Source organism: Oncorhynchus gorbuscha, linkage group LG25 (assembly GCF_021184085.1).
Source record: "Oncorhynchus gorbuscha isolate QuinsamMale2020 ecotype Even-year linkage group LG25, OgorEven_v1.0, whole genome shotgun sequence".
NCBI lineage: Eukaryota > Metazoa > Chordata > Actinopteri > Salmoniformes > Salmonidae > Oncorhynchus > Oncorhynchus gorbuscha.
In genome coordinates, this window is record NC_060197.1 from 35,192,958 (window position 1) to 35,214,513 (window position 21,556).

The following is a 21,556-nucleotide window of genomic DNA, read 5'->3' on the forward strand; positions in this document are numbered from 1 at the left end:
GAAGACTAAATGATGATTAGGGGAATAGGAACAGCTGGGAGCAGGAACGGAACGATAGAGAGAGGAGAGAGAGGGAGGGGGAGAGAGAGGGATAGAAAAAGGGAACGAACCTAATAAGACCAGCAGGGGGAAACGAACAGAAGGAAAAGCAAAATGACAAGATGATATAAGACAAAACATGACAGGTTAAATGTTGCAGGAGGCAGGCAGGATCACGTGCAGAAGTTATTTTTAAAATGACAATGGCGATTTAGATGTTCAAATGACTATTTACAAAATAATCTAAATTTATATTTACAAACACCCTAACAGGTCAATGATAATACAATACTTGAGGAAGCAAACCTGTCGATTCCATTAAGACTCAGGTTGGGATATACCAGGCTCACTTCAGGTTTTCCTCACAGTCACATAAATGGTAAATGACATGCAAGAATGGCCTATATATTACATCTAACAATTCAACAGGAATGTACAGAGTGCATCCTTTAACCCAAAGATAACAATAAAACATGCAGTTACGTTTACAACAGCATGTCAACCACCGTCACCTGAATGGTGAGATTGGTATGATTTCCATCTAACCGGGTGGGCTAAGCGACCACCTGGCGTCACAGGTGACAGTAGTTCTACTACCCTCTATCAGAATTCCTGGTGACTCAGGTCGGCTTTTCATTGTGGTTGATCTGGTGCTGGATGTGTGGCTTTATACCAGAAAGAGGACAATGTTTTGTTCCTACTGCATACTAGTTTGTTTACTCTACACCAGCTGTTGCAGGTGGGCGGGAATGTCTGGGTATGTCAAAAAAAAATACATTGCTCTTTGATACCATTTATTATGTTGAGAGGTGCATTAACATTTTAGGGTGGTTAATAGAAAACTGTTGCTGATCAACACTACATTTGTAACAGTCACAGTTCTATCCACGAGAGAATCACAGCTCCTCCATTGATAGATCACGGATTTAAGAAATACAATCATGTTTCAATGCACTCTTGGGCAGACTTCATATAAAGGAAAACATATATTTTTTAAATAGGATGTCAATACTTTAATCCAGACATCCCTGAAATCTCATTCAGATCATTTATATTAATACAAATCCTGCATACCTTAACTGAAGTAAAAAAGTAAGCACTAATTTTATCAAAGCTTTGTGTGTACTGTATTTTCATATGAACTCCCATAATATGTATGCTATAACCATGTAAGATTCATAAAAATCATATGGTTTAGATCTGTGAAGCTATAGAATATAAAATGTTCTTAAAACAGTTAAGATCAGTGGCTCTACCTACAAGTCAAAAGTACTACAATAGGTCATATTTCATCACTTCACATGACAATTTACATTTCAGAACCATGAGCTTATATCTTTCTGAAATACATTTTTCAGACCAGGCCTTGAATTCCAGCTCTGTTTCTTGGCCAACATGTAGACACATCCAAAGAGATCAGGGAGCATCTTCATTAGGTCAACCAATTCTAAATCCTCAGCACTGCAGAAGGAGAAACAAAACACTTAGCCACCTGCAATGGTAAGACAGTTAAATGTTTTAGTACGGGGAAGAAGAAAAAAAACAGTCTTACGTACTAGTGCTCATGGAGGTTGCGTATGAAGCGTAGTAACCCCAACATGTTCAGGGTAGGGCTTTCTGCCATCCATCTTCATCATCAATTCAGAGAGCAGCTGTGAACACAAAACAATCTAAATTGTGTAGCCTCTGAGCTTTCTACACTCTGCCAGGGGAGAGGGTATTCATGCTTTTAATATACATGTACAGGTACACACATTTAATAAAATGACAACTGGTTCACCTTGGATCTCCACTGACAGACGGTTGTCTCCATAGCACTTCCAGAAGCTCTTGGGCAGCATTACGACACTTCCCATCCTCTCATTCCCAACTCTCCTGGAAGACAATGTACAGTAGAAGTGTGTAGTCATACATTCATGTACTCAGTTTAATGCATATACTTCCCATCCTCTCATTCTCAACTCTCCTGGAAGACAATGTACAGTAGAAGTGTGTAGTCATACATTCATGTACTCAGTTTAATGCATATACTTCCCATCCTCTCATTCCCAACTCTCCTGGAAGACAATGTACAGTAGAAGTGTGTAGTCATACATTCATGTACTCAGTTTAATGCATATACTTCAGCATTCTCTCATTTTGCCCAAGCATCCTATGCATCTGAATATTATAAACTAGTTATTTTCATTATGCACGTTACAGTATTATCATTGTGTTATAATTGTGTCACTGTCAATCATTGTGTCACTCTTACTGGAATCCTGATCCATAAATGTTTTGTCCTTATCTCCTTATGTTTAGCTTTAGTTTGTGTGATGAATGCAAGGTATGCAATGTGGTTAATTGTCATTTTCATTACACAGTGCCATACTAATAAAACTTTTAAATTGACAAGGATTTACCTGTGGTTTCCAGAAGGAGGGATGATTCAGGGTCTCCACTGTAGTCTTAATTTCTCATCCACGCAAAGTGATCCTCCAGTGACCAGATATTGTGCTAAAAGCTGTATTCCAGTCATCCTCCCTGATGCAGATGAGATTGTATGCACTCCGCAGGTCCAATTTGGTTAAAATAAAAAAGTTAAACTGAGCCCCGCAGAGCTCTTTAATGGCTGCCGGCAACAATGGGAGAGGGTAACGGTACTTGGTGATGTCATCGAGTCCTCTAATATATACATAGGCGTAAACCTCCATCCTTGGCCACGAAGAATTAACCTGCGGACACGGGAGAAGTGGACATGCGGATGTACCTTGTTGGAGCGCCTCATGAATGTACTCTTCGATGGCCTGGGTTTCAGCCCCCGACAGAGGGTAGATGCATCTGCATGGGGGCGCAGTGAGTAGTTTGATGTGTCTGATGGTCCCGGAACCTAAATACTGATTATCGAGGGCTTGAACCAGGAAAGGCGAGGAGAGCGGGTATTAGTTGAAGTTGAGGCAAGGGTCTGGTCAATAAAGTTCCCCGCAGCACAGGAATCCACTAATACTGTAGAAACAGTGCATGAGGGACAGTCAAATAGTACAATCACCACCAAAAAGCATTTTGCAGAAAGGGATGAAGAGGGGATACTCACATCTGCCCCAGGAAGTAAAAGATCAAGTGACCATCCCTCTACACTTGTGGATCCCGAGTTGTTCCGTATCGGACACTGTTGGAGCAGGTGCCCACAATAGAGACAGAGCCCCAACTATCGCCGCCTGCGGGGAGGCAAGTGACCCCTACCCCCATGGGTTCAGGCTCTGATCCAAAGTGTTACCTGAGGGAGGGAGAGAAGTGATGAGTGCCGATGCTCCCAAAAAAAGGTTATCCAACTGGATGGCTATCACAATGAGTGATATCAAGCAGACGTTGTCCTCGATAGGCCAGTCCCATCTGAACCTCTTCGCACAGTCAGGCCACTGGATGTTGCTACTGTCCAGATGTTGAGTGCCCACTCAGCAGCCATCTGGTCCTCCGTAGATGGAGTAGGCACTCACCCCTCTCTGCCCTCCAGTGGATGATCGAAGATACCTCTGAACCGAGCCATGAACCCTGCATACGAATCCAGCTCCTCTCCCAGACATCTGTGGCCCATTCCAATGCCCACCCAGTCAGCAGAGAAATAACCGTGGCAACCTTGGACCTCTCGGCAGTAGGAGTTCCCATCTGGTGCGAAAAGTAGAATGCAGTAGTCAGAAGCCACAGCATTTACATGGGGTGCTGTCATATTTATCCAGGAGGGACATCGCTGACCTGCGCAGTTAGCTGAATGGGCTGGTGGTAGAGTATCCTCCACTAGTTGAAGGCAACTCCTCTCTGGTATGTTCAAGACGTTGAACACTGCGAAGAGCCTCTTCCATAGCCGTCCCCAGTTGTGCCCGCTGGTCATGGTGATTACAAAGTAGGTATCCCTGCTTGTCGACCATCTGCTGCTTCCATTTTGTGAAGCAGTATTCTGTAACCTAGATGCTGGGAGTCAAGACACAGGGGGTAAGTTGAATAGCGCAAGTACCATAGACCAATACGGCATAGCGTCTAGACATGAACAAAATAATACAATACTGCCCAGGGAAAGAACCTAAGGGAGTGCCAGATAAAGGGGAGGTAATACGTGAGGTAATGGAGTACAGGTGTGCTCAATGAAGCACAGGTGAGCGTAGTGATGAATGCCAGGTGCCCGTAATGATGGATCCCAGGACCGGTGGTTCGTAAACCAGCCATGTCGAACACTGGAGGGGAGGAGCAGGAGTAGACGTGAGAAAGGTAGAGGAGATGAGACAGAATCAAATGCTCTTTGTGGTAAACAGTAGCAGTGGTTTATGAAGCCAAAGTGGATATAAGTTCTAAGTAAAAGACGCAAAAACAAACCTTAAGAACGGGAAGCATATAAAAGTACACATAGAACAAATCTACTGCTTTTAGACTGGCTTTCAACAAGAATGACAGATCTATAACTCACAGTTGTATGTGAAATTGGTGAGGTTGCCCAAAACATTACATATTGCAACCAGTGTCGATTTTAGCATGTAAATATTGGTGGGGCAAACAAAACCCCAAAAAACGTGGGATGCATGCCAGCAACGCCAGTACAGAGCACAACAGTAAACAAAACATGAATTGCACTATAACAGTGACAAACTGTGCCCAGAAACGGTACATAAAGCTGTCCCAACAACAGAGTCCCAACAGCAGTCCCAACACTTTACCACTGATACACCAGGGTATCAGTGGAGCCTTGTCTGGCAGTGAAACAGTTCATTCAGCCTCATTTACTTATTTAAAAAACAAATATAGTTGATATGGCTGACTCGTTTAAACAAATGTGGTTTCTACTGACAATTGAGATGTACAAACTATGGCATAAGGGGACAACAAGCAGATGAGGCAATCCGTGATTTCAATTAAGACATCAATGAGCGAGCTAAGATGGGCATTGCCAGTATAACTATTTGTTCAGCACTTTTCAAATGTATGTCATGGAAATATTTGGTCAATCATATTTCACAAATACCGGAGCATGTGAGTTCAAATATACATTTTTTACGTCATAATAAAGGCCGAGCTGGATCATGAATACAACTGCCTTCCAGTCTTGGCACAGACTTCTTATGCATTTGTCTCCCAGCAGGGTCTTCATTGATCATCCACTCAATGAGGTCTTTTGTCACCTCGTCTGCCACATGTTCTAGTGTGTAAGTCCCCTTGATTATGTTTTGATTCTGTTCAAGTTCCTCACCAAGTGGACCTTCAAAGGGGTGGTGTCCACCAGAAAGAACGTAGTATACCAACATCCCAGCCACCTGAAATTACAACAATCAGTCAGTCCATCGCTCTACAAACAGGAAATAATCTTTATTCTATCTTCACGTTGCTCAACCTGTATGTCAGAGCTCCTCTTATATCCAGAGCCTTGTTTGTCTAACGTCTCCTTGGCCATCCAGCATTTTGTTCCTGCAGGGACTGTGTGTAGAGTTGTTTGTTCCACTGTCAGTCTGCGACTTATGCCAAAATCTGCCAATTTTGCATTTCCATTGATATCTGTTAAGGATAAATAATATCACAATATCATGCTTTTCATAATTATATGTACTAGAAAATGCGTTTAAAATACTGCATATGCAATTTTTTAACACATAATGGTGAAAAACATGTATTAGATTTAGAGTGAAAGGCTTAACTGTGCAATGCTATCTCTCACCTATCAAACCAGAGGTTTGATATCCCGATGAAGGACTTGGTAGTTGAACAATGAAGGACACTTAAACTGCGGAGCACCTCTTGAGTGATTTTAATCAGGGCATGAGTGTCGTCCTTGGACAGGTGTGTATTAATGTACTCATCCAGAGTGTATTCACAGAGCTGAAGAGCAAGATAACCAAAGAAACTGTCTTCTGCAAAGTCCATGTATCTCACAATACAGCTACTGTCAAGCTCTGGAAGACGAAAAAATCCTTCCTCCCTCTTGAGAAACTGATAGTTTGACCTGATCATTCTCTTTATAGCTACTTCAGTGCCATCATCCCTCAGGCCCAAGAAGACCTCAGATCCAAGAAGACCTCAGATCCATCACTTCCCTTTGCTATGCGAAAGCAATTATCATAATGTATTAGAGTGAGGTTTCCTACCCTATAAACTTTACATTCATCCATGTTGGCTAGCTTCTCTAACTGTGTCTCCCACCGCTTGCTGACTTTGTGCCATTTGCGCTGTGATGGTGACGTGTCAGTGGTGGGGTGGAACGGCTTGACACTAGAACACTCATCAAGGCCAGATTCCTCAACAGCAGTAGATTAAGTATTACAGGTTCCAGTACTTTCTTTGTCTTTTGACATGTCTTGCTTCTCTTTCTTCTTCTTCTTCTTCTTGACTTCTGAGAAAATGCCATCTTTGTAATCTTCACTTGCTGAGTTGGAAACAATAAATTGTCTCTTTAAAGACATGTTTAGATTACTCAGTTTTTGTTTCAGGTTTTTGTCCATCCCCATTCTTACTGAATTAAGCAATTCCTCAGACTCCCAGTGATGTAATGATATTAGGGACACAATGAAATGAAAGCAGATCTGCAAGCAGCCCATAGGGGTAGACCTTGATGTTCAAGGTGTGCTCTTTCTACAAAAAAGGGACAATACCTTTGCATAATGTTGTAAGGAAGGACTTGCTCCAGCCATCTTTGTCTTTTGTCTTCTGTATGATTACATACAGTGTTGTAACAATTAACAGCAACTGTTGTACATCAGCATTTAGTTTCTCACTAGAAAGCAGCTCCACTAGTTTAGGAATTATGGTAAGTGATACCTTGTTGGGTATTTCTGTCATTGTGCACACTACTGAATGCAAGTTTCTTGACTTCAGGATTCCCTGAGAAATTCTAGACAGACGTGTGCTTGCATCTTTGTCAAGAGAATTATGTTCTCAGTGTTCATAAACCCAATTGAATTGATTACTCAGCCTGATACCCAGAATTTGTAGGAAACTGGTTGGAATGAATCAGACGGAGGCCCAGCTACAATGGTCAGGAATGTTTATTTAGAGAGCTCTCCCTATAATTTCCGGTACATTGATTTATATACCTCACATTTCGTCATAAATGTCCCTCCTTTCAGATACAATGTCAACATAGTTAACAAGTCTTCTCCTACTCATATGTTGTCTGCCACCTGTTAAACAATCTACTACAAGCCCAAGGTCTCTCCCCTTCCTGGGTGGGGACAGAATGTCCTATAAGGAACACAGTATTCCAGCTTGTCTGACGATAGCTCCATTTGTTTCTCACTTACACCCTGCTTACATACTAAAAGGAAACAGAAAGTCCTTGTTCTAATTCTTGACTAAAACTACACACATCAGATTTAGTTTTATGATTCTAATACGTTTCATACAATCATACAGTGACAGGGTAGTATTCTGTTTAGTTATAGTTCTACGTTAAATGTATACATCATTTAGTCATTATTCATTAAATTCATAACAATCTTCAAGACAGATATCTAGTTTATTAGAGTCGTTCAGCCATGTAATGCTTCTCTGGAGTTATTCCTCATTGTCAAAACACAAATCAATCATAGTAAATGCTTTTTGAGGGTTCCCCTCTAGTAGGTGTTTGTCAAAGCAGTCAAACATCTCAGTTGGGGATTTCTGCTGTACTATACTGAGTTGAAAATCTACGAAAGGTAGAATTATGGAAAACAACGTATCTTTTGGTGCAACGTGATGAATTATTTTGATTAGATTTGTTTTAATACGCTAATCATTAGGCTGTATGACAGGTCTTATTTGCACAAGAGCACCAGCTTGAATAAGTATCCTCAGAATATCCTCTCTATCATCCTCCACTGCAATGTCAAGTGGTGTCAGCCCAAGTGGGCCTATGGCATTTAGTTCAGCTTTTGCTACGATCAGTCTCCACACTGTATTGACAGGTGCTTTGGATATTAAGGCATAATGCAGAGGAGTCCAAAGATTGGATGATGGTTGGTTGGGGTTAACACCCTCTTGTTGAAGGTACGTACATATTTCTTCATTTGCAGACGCAACAGCAGCATGTACTGTATTAAGGGATTTGTCGGCTGTGGTGGTAGTAGGGGTGGAGCTGGGTTCAGCAGTGTTGCCTGCAGGAAGTCTTTTAAATCAAATGTGTGTGCCATAACTACTCATCGGCCATGAATTATTTCAATGTAGAGATATCCGCGGAAGAAAATCTGAACTGTAAAGCTTACAGGGAAACAATGATATTTCTGAATACATTGTTAGAACATAATACGTATGTGAATAATAAAATGTAAATCCAAGGCAGAGTTTATCAGACAAATTCTGATTATTTGACCTTATGCTAGCTATTACTGCCATCACAGTTTGACAGCTTAGGTCAGGTGCATACCAAATAACTTTATTCTCTTCCAAGGGTGGCATGGTTTAATAATTAAACCGGCTTTTACTGCCGTTTCTGGCATTACAGTTGACACCAGAACATCAGTGCTCATAACATGTACTTTTCTGATACACAAAAAAATACAATGTTTTTAGTAAAGATTATGACATGATTGTGTAAAATGTAGGATTTGTATTTATTCACTTAATAACTTGCCTGATAATCAAGAAGTTGGAAAACAAGTTACAGTCACAACAATGTCATCTCCTGAAATATAAACACGTGTTAATGTAAGTATTGCATGTCAGTCTTCTTTCCAATAAAGACATACAATTGCATTAATAAGGCTATTCTAGTCACTTACCTCGCTCTCTCACTATTACTGGTATAATCTATGACTTGGAAAGAGCAACATTCACTGCAATTTACCCCAAAAATCTACCATACAACCTTACATCTCTCTTAAAGCACCTCTAAAAGTACTTTGTGGTTAAAAAAAACAACTCCTCTTTCAAGCTATAGCTCCACTATAGTATCCACTCTACTGATGAGGAACAGACATCAACTATCACTTCTTCCTGATACCCAACTCTTGGTATGGCAGGTAACTTGAGCGCTCTAGCCAACACCTCTGGTCGTTCCAGGAAATTAGTGCCTTTTGCGTCCCTTTGGTGTTTTAAGTAGAAATAGTGCACCAATATTGCATTTGAAAAGCCTGTTATATTAAATGACGTGCCTTTTACTGTAGACAACATGGAGAATTCAATCAATCAGATGTTTAATTTCAGTAGACTTGCTAAAGTGCCCAAATTAAGCATTTTTACATGTCACAAGCCGATACACAATTCCCCCAAAATTAGACGTGCCGCTACAGCGTTCTGGACAGCTCTGGCCCATGTAGCCTATATTTTAGACAACCACACTGAATCACAAACGTAGTAAGTACATTTTTCCAGTGCTAGTAGGAAATACAAGTGCAAGTTTTTATTTTAATTTTAATTTAGTTCATTTTTTTTTGTCTGGGTCAGGAGGTCACAGCCGCGGAAGACAATAAATAAGAGGGTTCTGCCAGAGACTCAAACACAGCAGACTTTCACTCAAAACACCAAAAGTGGTACCGATCTACTTTCCCAGTGTATCGAGAGGGCTTTTATTTTGAAGGTGAAAAACCGGAAGTTCAATTTGTGTGACGTACACGTACAGCTGTACACACTGTTGTTGACATATACGATTATATCTCCGTTAGCTCTAATAGTCCAAATAGTGTACTTTCAAAACATTACAGGTAGTTAGTTTAACTACTTTAAAATAGTTATTTGTAAGTCAACCTCGTGCATTATCAGTTACGAACATGACAATTCGGTCAAAGTAATTCTTTTTTTATCAGCTACAAATTTGTATCCAACTTATTATCCTACTCAAATGACATAGCTGGCTAGTTAGCGCGGTCATTTTGCAGTTTTGGCTAACATTATCTATAAACATGAGCAATCTTGTATTCTGGAGTCAAGGTAGCTCCGAAGTGGATTGGTGTGAAGGAAATTATCTTATTTACCCTGGAATTGCAGAGTTCTACAATACGGTAAAGATGTTCCTGGTTGAAAACATTTGAACTTTTAGGGGGGCTTCAGGCCTAATGTCATGTCTAATGTGACATTAGATCTGTTCAATCTGCTCAATCCATTTCCTCCCCTATATTTTGTTCTTCATTGCAGATCAGCAACATACTGTTTTTTATTTTGCCACCTATTTTGATGTGTCTGTTTCGACAATATGCTACACATTTCAACAGTGGGATATATCTGATCTGGGCTTTGCTGGTTGTGGTTGGTAAGTCTACTGCTCTAACTTTTTTAAATGACACTGCCAGAATTTAGCAGGGATGTGAACCAGAATTTGGCATTACAGGAGATGTTGAATCTCCTTTTAAGCACAGGAAGCAGCCATTCAACATGCCATTCACTAGCTGACTCAACTCCACGGTTTATGATGGAGTTGAGTGGCAACTAGTGTGAGCGGACTGGAGGCCCGATGTCACATAAAATTATGTTTTTCTTTAAAAACCTACTGATTTCAGCGCCTGAAGAATAGCCCGCAGTTACACATAACAATGTAATGTGTGTAATTGCTGGCTTTTCCTTGGGTGCTGAAATCAGTAGTTTTTATAAAAACCAAATGCTATTTGATGTCGGATCTCCAGTCTGGCCACACTAGTCGCCGCTCAACTCCATTGTAAATTGTGGAGTTGTTTAATCGTCAAGCCATTCACCAATTTTTTAAAATCGTTATATTGTTAAAATACCTGTGTTACTCACCAATGTTTCGATGATCAACTATCGTCATTTACTGCCTTCATGGCCTGTATGTACTTCCAAAGAAAAGTCTAAATAATTCATTTAAGAGCAACAGAAACATTGACTCCAGGCACCTCCATATTTGGTGAGTAACAAACTTATTTCGGCATTTTAATGCTTGAAAAGCTGGTGAATGGCAAGTTGAATGGCTGCTTCCTGGGCTTAAAGGAGTATTGCCATATCAATGGTTCCTGTAAAGCCAGATTCTGGTTCAGCAGATATGCATCTTTTGGTGTCACTCCCAAATCCTACACATAAGTTGCCTCTCCTCAGTAGTCTCGAAAAACCCAACCCTAAGCTGGAACATTGTGGGAGGCAACTATCTCCTCAGCATCTAGCCTAAGCCTATGGATGGCAGATTGTGTATTCTACTCACATTGTACTCTCTGTAAACATTGTCTCTTCTCCCAGGCATTGGATCCACTTACTTCCATGCCACCCTTAGCTTCCTGGGCCAGATGCTGGACGAGCTAGCCATCCTGTGGGTGCTCATGTGTGCCATCGGCATGTGGTTCCCAAAGAGATACCTGCCCAAGAGCTTCCGCAGAAACAGGCAAGTGACAAACACACCGGTGGAGGCTCCTCAGAGGAGGAAGGGGAGGACCATCTTACTCAGTGAATTTAATAAAAATATAAACAGTGAAACATTTAAAAAAGTGATCCTTTTTAGATAAAACTATAGTAAATAGTTGCTAATAGTAAATGTCACTAAATAACTGGGGGTTAGCGATAAAGGTTAGCCTTCTATGGTAACACAGGACAGCTATTTTCTGTCCTCCTCTGGGTGCATTGACTTCAATACAAAACCTAGAAGGTCCCCTTCCATAGACTACCACAGTAATTATGATAACTTTCGGAGGATGTCCTCCAACATTATTTAATTATTTTAATTGTACCTTTATTTAACTAGGCAAGTCAGTTAAGAACAAATTCTTATTTTCAATGACGGCCTAGGAACAGTGGGTTAACTGCCTGTTCAGGGGCAGATTTGTACCTTGTCAGCTCGGGGGTTTGAACTTGCTACCGGCCCATTAACTGACATGTTAGCCATCCAATCAAGGTATCAGAGAAGGAATCTAGTACTGAAAGCATAAGCTAAAGCTAGCACTGCAGTGCATAAAGTGTGGTGAGTAGTGGACTTAAAGCGAAATACAGTAGTGGAACAGTTTTGAACATTTAATTTCTGTATAAAAAAAATAAGGAGAAGCAGGAGAGAGAAAGAGAGCTATCTATATTTAGATTATTTTTTACATTATTTTTAGTTTAACTTTCACTTATTAAGCTAGCTAATGCAGCTAATTTAGCCTACTCAAAAAGAGAGGAATGCTATTTATGTTAGCTAGCTGGCTAAGGCTATCCAACACTGCAACTCTTCCAAGTCAAGGTAAGCTTTCCGTTTTATTCATTTATTGCCAATGGGGCCTGCCAGTGTAACTGCTAAAATTGTTCTTATTCTCCTCAATTAAGTTGGAAAAATAGGATGATCGAGCAGCAGTGAGGGCTCTTCAATACTGCACGGTACTGTCTTTCCAAGCTAGTTGGAAGACTTCCAGTTTGGTGGAGCGCCATTTCTGTTCCAATTTTCTGGAAGCTTGCTTCAGGGCTCGGGTATTTTCTGTATACCAGGGAGCTAGTTTCTTATGACATTATTTTTGTTTTTAGGGTTGCGACTGCATCTCGGGTATTACGCAAGGTTACATTTAGTTCCTCAGTTAGGTGGTTAACCAATTTTTGTACTCCGACGTCCTTGGGTAGATGGAGGGAGTCTGGAAGGGTATCTAGGAATCTTTGGGTTGTTCGAGAATTTATAGCACGGTTTTTGATGATCCTAGGTTGGGGTCTGAGCAGATTATTTGTTGCGATTGCAAACGTAATAAAATGGTGGTCCGATAGTTCAGGATTATGAGGAAAAACATTAAGATCCACAATACTTATTCCATGGGACTGTGGCAGTGAGTAGGTCCGGAGACATGTTGGACAAAAGTCGATGATGGCTCTAAAAGCCTTTTGGAGTGGGTCTGTGGACTTTTCCATGTGAATATTAAAATCACTGAAAATGTGAATATTATCTGCCATGACTACAAGGTCAGATAGGAATTCAGGGAACTCCGTGAGGAACGTTGTATACGGTCCAGGAGACCTATAAACAGTAGCTATAAAAAATGAGTAGGCTGCATAGATTTCATGACTAGAAGCTCAAAAGACGAAGACACAGTTAATTAAAAACAAAAACAAAGTGTAAATCGAAATTTGTTATCGTAAATGTTAGCAATACTTCCGCCTCTGTGGGATGCGTGGGGGATATGGACCCAGATTCACAAAACACTTCTTACCCAAAAACTTAAGAGTCTTAAGAAAAAATAAAATAAGTTGATAAGATAGTTTGTAAGTGCAATTCCTCCACAGTATCTCAAGATTTCATGATTTTCCTACAAACTTGTCAAATATCTAGTCAGAATCTTCTTAAAATGTTTGTTGCTAGGCAACCGACAATCATGTTAGCTATTTCCTACTGAGATTACGGTTCTAAAACATGTTCTTAGGCTTAAAATAATCAATACTGAAACTTTCAGATGAACTTTGTGAGTGAATTAAACATGTTCAATTGCATTGGAATTAAGAACAAATCTAAAAAAACAATTTAAAGAATCTAATTTCTTCTTAACTTTTGCTAAAGGAGAAACAAACTAAATAGCTTAACAACATTTCCAAGATTAACTTTCTTCATAAATCTATAGTTAAGGAAAACATTGCAGTTAAGAAGAAATTTATTTTGAAGGTTTTGTGAATCTGGGCCATGGTCACTAGTGTAACCAGGAGGAGAGGCCTCATTTAACACAGTAAACTCATCAGGCTTAAACCATGTTTCAGTCAGGCCAATCACATCAAGATTATGATCAGTGATTAGTTAATTGACTATAACTGCCTTGGAAGTGAGGGATCTAACATTAAGTAGCCCTATTTTGAGATGTGAGAGATCACAATCTCTTTCAATAATGACAGGAATGGAGGAGGTCTTTATTCCAGTGAGATTGCTAAGGCGAACACTGCCATGTTTAGTTTTGCCCAACCTAGATCGAAGCACAGACACAGTCTCAATGGGGATAGCTGAGCTGACTACACTGACTATGCTAGTGTCATACTCCACTAAGCTGGCAGGCTGGCTAACAGCCTGCTGCCTGGCCTGCACCCTTCTCATTTTGGAGATAGAGAAGTTAGAGCCGTCTATGTTCATAGATAAGATGAGAGCACCCCTCCAGCTAGGATGGAGTCTGTCACTCCTCAGCAGGCCAGGCTTGGTCCTGTTTGTGGGTGATTCCCAGAAAGAGGGCCAATTATCTACATATTCTATCTTTTGGGAGGGGCCCGGAAACAGTTTTCAACCAGCGATTGAGTTGTGAGGCTCTGCCGTAGAGCTCATCACTCCCCCTAACTGGGAGGGGGCCAGAGACAATTACTCGATGCGACACATCTTTCTAGCTGATTTACACGCTGAAGCTATGTTCCGAGGGGATTTTTACTACTATCTGTACTTATTGGTGGTGTCGTGTCTTTGCTATGCCAGATTAAGTAATATGCTATTCTATAAAATAATTTCTACTGTAATTAATATTACCTGATTAAACTAATCATGTAAATGTAATTAACTAGAAAGTCGGGGCACCACGAAAGAATGTTTATAGAGCTGTTATCTTCCGAATAAACTCTTAAAGACCCGGTAATCTTTTATATCAATAGCAGTCAATATTTAATCCTCACCTTATTCAGTGTCATCTGAAAGTTGTCAATTCTTGGTTATCTTCACGAACCCTGGCTAAGAAGTTGAATCAGCAATGTAAAATTTGGTTTAATTATTTATTTACTAAATACCTAAATAATCATACAGAATGTATCATACATTGAATACTAATTGTCACACAAGAAAACGTCCCTGTTGGACAGAACTGTTATGGCAGCTGGTTACACAAAGAGAGAGGGTTGCGCGCTTTTTGAATGAAAGTGCGGGAAAACTGAGTAACAAAGGGAGAAGCTATGCTATCGTAAATACAGAATCTTATGCATTCTAAATAACCGCCCATTTGGAAAAGGAAAATGCAAGGAATATTTACTCTGAGCTGCGCTTCAATTGTTTGGTTGTAGATGGAAGGCCGGTTTGCCCAGCAGGGATCTCTTGTCCTCTGAAGAATGTCTCTGGTGGTAAACTGAGAACGTTGTAGTATCGTCGTTGTGTGTTAGACTGGATATGTCGTCCGTCCTTTCCTAGTCCACGTTTACAGCGGCTGCTGCTAACTCAACGGCTAGGAGGTATCACTTCTGGAGTGAATAAGAGTTCAAAGTTCATACCAAGTTGCCATACTTAAGCTCATGCTATATTCTGGCTGGTATAGTTGAAATTCATCTTTTTGGCATGTCGATCGTCACCTTCATGTTGAACACGATGCTAATTTCGTTATTGTCTTAGCCCATTTAACGTAAGGACCGTCGTCCTCCTGTCCTTGGAACACTGTTACATTTTTGTACAGGGGCTTATATAGTGGTAGGAGAGAGGGGCATGTTTCATAGTTTACAACCAATGTCTGATCACATGGGCGGGCCACTGAGTTGAGCCTAGTTCACTTATGAAAACCAATTCTCTCAATTAGAAGCTCAAATTAAATGTAATCTTTTCACAAATAGTTTCATATTTAAACATTTAAATTGCACAACAATTCCATGTGAATCTGATAACTAGAATGTGTAGACTTTCCAAGTTACAGTTTGTCATCCTATCATCAGTAATAATGTCTCAGACGCCAACTGATCTAACATCATATTCATTAAGTACCAACGCATATTTTCAAGTGGTTGAATTACCGAAATATGATTCCATTCCCCACCTTTTGATGTCACCAGACTCTCTCTATATGTTAACAAAGGGCTTTCCAAGAGCCACTCTGTAGAGTAGAGAGAGAAAAGGGGGAAAGGTATTTATGGGGGGTCATAAACCTCACCAACGGCCAACGTCATGACTGTGGCACAGAAGCTGTTTCATCCTTTCCTACACTTAAATTACCCTTGCCTAACGATTGCGTCTGAAGCTGGGCTTCCAGCACGGCTATCCTTGCCATAAGGCGATCGTTCTCCTGTATATTATGAGTACAGCAACTGCAATTAGAAGGCATAATGTTAATGTTACTACTTAGCTTTGGCTCGTGGAGGTCGTGTAGAACCATGTCCAGATAAAGCGTCCAGGGTGAAAAAGTTGAATGAAAAAAGTAGAGCAATGGAAAAGATAGAAAATATAAAACAGTAATTAAAATGGAAAAAACGTTGGCAGGTAGCAAAGAAACGTTAGCAACAAACTGCACAGCAGCACGTAAACAAGTCTACAAGTTGTGACCGGAAATGACGACACAACAATCATGTGTGTCTGAGTCGGAGATGTACGTAGTCAGACATACGCTGGACATGATTTGGAAAGGCACACTCCTGTCTATATAAGGTCCCACAGTTAACAGTGCATGTCAGAGCAAAAACCAAGCCATGAGGTCGAAAGAATTGTCCGTAGAGCTCCGAGACAGGATTGTGTAGGATTGATCCAGAAGGACAAGCATCTTTGTTTTTAGTTTATTTAATCTTTATTTAACTTATGACGGCCTACACTGGCCAAACCCGGACGACGCTGGGCCAATTGTGCACTGCCCTATGGGACTCCAAATCATGGCCGGTTGTGATACAACCTGGATACGAACCAGGGTGTCTGTAGTGACACCTCTTGCACTGAGATGCAGTGCCTTAGACTGCTGCGCCACTCGGGAGCCCATCTCTGTAGCACTCCACCAATCAGGCTCACTTCAGTAAAAGGCACATGACAGCCTGCTTGGATTTTGCCAAAATGCACCTAAAGGACTCTCATACCATGAGAAACAAGATTCTCTGGTCTGCTGAGACTAAGATTGAACTCTTTGGCCTGAATGCCAAGCATCACATCTGGAGGAAACCTGGCACCATCCCTACTGTGAAGCATGGTTTTTAGTGGCGGGGACTGGGAGACTAGTCCGGATCGGGGGAAAGATGAACGGAGCAAAGTACAGCGAGATCCTTGAAGAGAACCTGATTGAGAGCGCTCAGGATCTCAGCCTGGGGCAAAGGTTCACCTTCCAACTGGACAACTACCTTAAGCACACAGCCAAGACAACTCAGGAGTGACTTAGGGACAAGTCTCTTGGGGCATAAAAATAGCTGTGCAAACCTGATCGAACATCTCTGGAGAGACATGAACATAGCTGTACAGCGATGCTCCCCATCCAACCTGACAGAGCTTGAGAGGATCTGTAGAGAAGAATGGGAGAAACTCTCCAAATAATGCCAAGCTTGTAGAGTCATACCCAAGAAGACTCAAAGCTGTAATCGCTGCCAAAGGTGCTTCAACAAAGTACTGAGTAAAGTGTCTGAATACTTATGTAAATGAGATATTTCCAGTTTAAATGTTCATACATTTTCCAAAATGTATATAAAACAGTTTTTGCTTGGTCATTATGGGGTATTGTTTGTAGATTTATGATGGAGAAAAACAATTTAATCCAATTTAGAATAAGGCTTAACAAAACAAATTGTTGAAAAGGTTGAGGGGTCTGAATACTTTCCAAATGCACTGTAATTTCTCCCCAACCCTACCACCCCTCACCTAATTGGAGTAAACTAATGGACAACAATACTTAGGCTTCTAATTCCAGTTTATACCTACTGCATATATTTTACGGACAGTAGATTTTACATTAGTTATCTTTTTTTTTATTTTTTAGGCCCAGCCTTCAGCTACCCTCAACCCCTCTCATCGATCTCTGAAGACCATCCAGTTTTGATTTCTAGCTGCCATATAGTTTTCTATTGGAATGTTTGAGAAAAGTTCTCAACCTATTCTCATAATTTCTACAGATTGTAAATGAAAGATAAACACCGTTGCTGAGAGTATTATTATATTATTGATCGATAGACTATAACTATTTGCAGAGTTATCTCCAAGTAAATGTTGAATTTTTGTCAGCTATTCCTGAACCTGTGACCAAAATGGGCCGTACAAAAACAAGTGATCTAATGATTCAGTCTCTTTGCAGCAAAATCTGCAGAGCTGGGATAGTTGTGTGTGTGTGTATATGAATTTTGTGTAATTTAAATTGAAAAACTCTTACGTTTTGAATCCGGAGTCATTTTATGTATCAATTCATAAACCATGTGCCATGGAATTGGTACATCGAAATTCTCCCAACTACTTTGAAATCCTTTTTTGGTCAGATCTACTGTTACCGCAACATTAGTAAGCTAGCTAAATTCATGATGTCCTGAATAACAAAGCAGGTAGCTAGCTTCGAATAAGCCCGTATAGTCCAGTCAACAACCCACTTGCCTACTTGATCAAGGTCTAACTTAGCTGTGTTAAACATTACAGTAGTATTGACATGAGCATCGTACTGTGTTGGCCAAAGTTAGCCAACACTTAGCTGACAGCAAACAAGGTTAATAAGCTAACTGCATGGTAATGCCCACAATAATGAAGTCCCTATGGCAGGCAGATTGTGTGCACTATGCATTAAACGGTCTTCAATATGGTTTGCAGTGAGCGGCTTCAGATGTGCCAAACCTAGGAGACGCTGGGTTATAAAAACGAGTATTCAGTCAATGCAAGCTAGCTAGGTGTCTGTTCTGAAAGCATTAGCTACAGACATCTAGGCTTGTTAAGTGTCCACTCCTATTAAATAAACTGCAGCTAGTTGTGAGACTTGCCATGATGCTGCCAATGCCCATAGTAAAATCATGCTCTGTAGCAAGCTGTTCAGCTGCAAAATATTAATCAATGATGGTCCAAAACCACAGCAAGCTCAACTATCTGGATAGCTAGCTCACCTTGCACAGTACATATTTTTTGTACATTTATTGTCCATGCCATGTTACCTGGCTAGTCTCGAACAGGATAGCCTTCTAAAAAGGCACATCTTTTCATATATTTTTTTATAATTGTTAAAATGAAAACAATCTCAATGAGGCTACTAACATGCATTGTAATCTGGGCTGCCTGTCAGACGAACCATTCAAGTGATGTCATTGATGACACGTTATCAAGATGGCGGCACACAGTAGTCAGATGAGGCAATTTGTATTTTTTTTACATAAATATGACTTTTCAGCAGTTTTAAGGGTAGGAACATGCTTCTTTATCACATTTGGTTATCAAAATCACCTTAACTTCAGTTAAGGTAATCTTTAAACGGTACAGACCGCCACCGATACACACAGTTATGCTTGAAAAACGGCATACATTCAAGTGAAGTGAGTTAACAAATAAAGGGTGTTTGATTATTCCCATTCTGATCTATTTATGTATATTGAGTGACAGCTCAACTTCTTCTCTCCCCCAGGATAAGGTTCAAAGTGGTCATTGGGATCCTCTCAGGAATAACCACAGGACTGGCGTTCGTCAAACCTGCCATCAACGCCATCTCTCTAATGAGCCTGGGCATCCCCTGCACCGCCTTGCTCATAACCGAGATCAAGAGGTCAGGGCAAATTCAGCATTGTCACTTCATTCAATTTTATGCCATAAATTGTGCAGTGGGTCAGTTAAAAAAAACAAATATCTGGCCATAGTTTGGACAAGCCTGCAATCAACATTTCAATTCTGAAACGCTCTGTAAATGTGCGTCTGTTGTCTGTAGGTGTGAGAACCTGCGTGTGTTTAAACTGGGTCTGCTCACTGGGATGTGGTGGACACTGGCATTGCTCTGCTGGATCAGTGACAGGATCTTCTGTGATATGTGGTCCTCTGTCAACTTCCCCTATTTGCACTGTGCATGGTATGTCCAATTTTAGTACTATGACATGGAAAGTGTCATGCCAGGGGTCTTAAACATTTTCTGCCTGCCACTTGATTTAATCTGCCCCCACTTGTGTGATTGACCCCTGATGAACCCTTCTCTGTTTCTGTAGGCACATACTCATCTGCCTGGCTTCCTACCTTGGGTGCGTGTGCTTTGCCTACTTCGACGCAGCCTCTGAGGCCCCAGAGCAGGGCCCCGTGGTCAAGTTCTGGCCCAGTGAAAAGTGGGCCTTCATTGGGGTGCCCTACGTCACTCTTCTGTGTGTCCAGAAGAAGCACTCTGTCAAAGTGACATAACCAGTGTACTGTAAGTCTTACCAATGAACTAGCATACTTAGAATAATTTATTTTTTAAACAAGATCTGCAAAACTCAGTGTTGTGGAAAGCTTTCACTGCCACATTTCTTTAAAATAAGCTTTCTAATAATTCTGATAATGGATCTTTAGAGATTCTCACTATTTTTTTCTTTTTTAAGTGTTCAATGATAGGAATATATTGGGATCAAGTGTCCTGATAATTTCCTAGCTATATACAACTCAATGATAATCTAGAGGGAAGAACTACATAGATAATGGTAACCTTACCCTAATTGTTGCAGTCTCTCTCTCCCTCCGTATCCAGTTTTGTCACGTCAGCTAGCATTAGTATCAGTGCTCTAGCTCCAGATAATCCATTTTCATGCATACCACAGTTTGTCAAAAAATGAAGACTGAATTGAATTGATCCCTATTGACTGAATTGTTCAATGTCTCTGGAGTCAGTGATTTTATAGTTGTATCCATGGCATTGTTATACCTACTCATTTGACTTATACGCTGAGTGTACAGAACATTAAGAACACCTTCTCTTTCCATGACAGACTGACCAGATGAAAGCTATGATCCCTTATTGATGTCACTTCTTAAATCTACTTCAATCAGTGTAGATGAAGGGGTGGAGAGAGGTTAAAGAAGGATTTTTAAGCCTTGAGACAATTGAGGCATGGATTGTATATGTGTGCAATTCAGAGGGTGAATTGGAAAGTCAAAAGATTTAAGTGCCTTTGAACTGGGTATGGTAGTAGGTGCCAGGTGCACTTGTTTGTTTCAAGAACTGCAATGATGCTGTGTTTTTCACCCTCAACAGTTTTCCATGTGTATCAACAATGGTCCACCGCCCAAAGGACATCCAGTCAACTTGACACAACTGTGGGAATCATTGGAGTCAACATGGACGAGCATCCCTGTGGAACGCTTTCAACACCATGTAGAGTCCATGTCCCGGCGAATTGAGGCTGTTCTCAGGGCGAAAGGGAGGGTGCAACTCAATATTAGAAAGGTGTTCCTAATGTTTGTATAGTCAGTGTATAGTAAACGTATAGCCAATATCAGGGTTTCCCAAACTCTGTCCTGGGCCCCCCCCACTCTTGTTGCATGTTTAGTTTTTTTGCCCTCTGATTCAAATAACCAACTCATCATCAAGCTCTGAGTATTTGAATCAGCTGTGTAGAACTAAAGCAAAAACCAAAACTTGCACCCAGTGTACCCATCAAGTTTGGGAGACTCTGGCCTATCTTATTAACGTGTGTGTGTGTGCGCGTGCATATATAGGTAACATAATCATTACATTTTCAGTGTTATTTTAGCCATAATTATTGCTGTTAAATGTTACATTTCTTATTTCAAGGGAAGTGTGCAGTATCTATAGTGTTCTAAAGTATTTCATCTCAGCGTTGTCTGGTTATTGTGATAAATTGCAGAAGAGCATATGCAAGAATTTGTGCTGCAAAAGTATTTTGCAAGGTAGGCCATTCAGAAGAGACTAAAAGCAGTATTATCATGTTTAGTATGGGATATGAAGTACTCTCCCTGACAATAGCCATCATAGGTGTTATGGCAGTGGCCAAACACATGCCAGTGCCAATGTGGTGAAAATGTTACTTTTCAGAAAGTGCCTTTTATTTTCCTATTATAACAGATAGG

At 40.6% G+C, this 21,556-nt stretch overlaps 1 protein-coding gene and 1 long non-coding RNA gene across 3 annotated transcripts; one reads left to right on the forward strand and one right to left on the reverse strand.

Annotated features, from left to right (window-relative positions):
• Positions 1-235: 235 nt before the first annotated feature.
• On the reverse strand, positions 236-15,279 carry LOC124013995. Of its 2 annotated transcripts, XR_006834945.1 has the most exons (8): positions 14,850-15,279; positions 5,396-5,556; positions 3,772-5,318; positions 3,113-3,684; positions 2,442-3,024; positions 1,820-1,914; positions 1,596-1,691; positions 237-1,500 (listed from the first exon to the last, which is right to left on the reverse strand). It is a non-coding gene; the product is annotated as an uncharacterized LOC124013995 (long non-coding RNA). The 2 variants fall into 2 exon arrangements; XR_006834944.1 differs by having other exon boundaries at positions 236-1,500; positions 3,113-5,318.
• Positions 9,475-20,781, forward strand: acer2 (alkaline ceramidase 2). The gene is made up of 7 exons (XM_046328622.1): positions 9,475-9,968; positions 10,102-10,216; positions 11,152-11,293; positions 19,137-19,274; positions 19,434-19,571; positions 19,705-19,901; positions 20,721-20,781. The coding sequence occupies exons 1-6, from the start codon at positions 9,870-9,872 to the stop codon at positions 19,889-19,891; spliced, it is 819 nt and encodes a 272-aa protein (XP_046184578.1). The 5' UTR covers positions 9,475-9,869; the 3' UTR covers positions 19,892-19,901; positions 20,721-20,781.
• Positions 20,782-21,556: the final 775 nt, after the last annotated feature.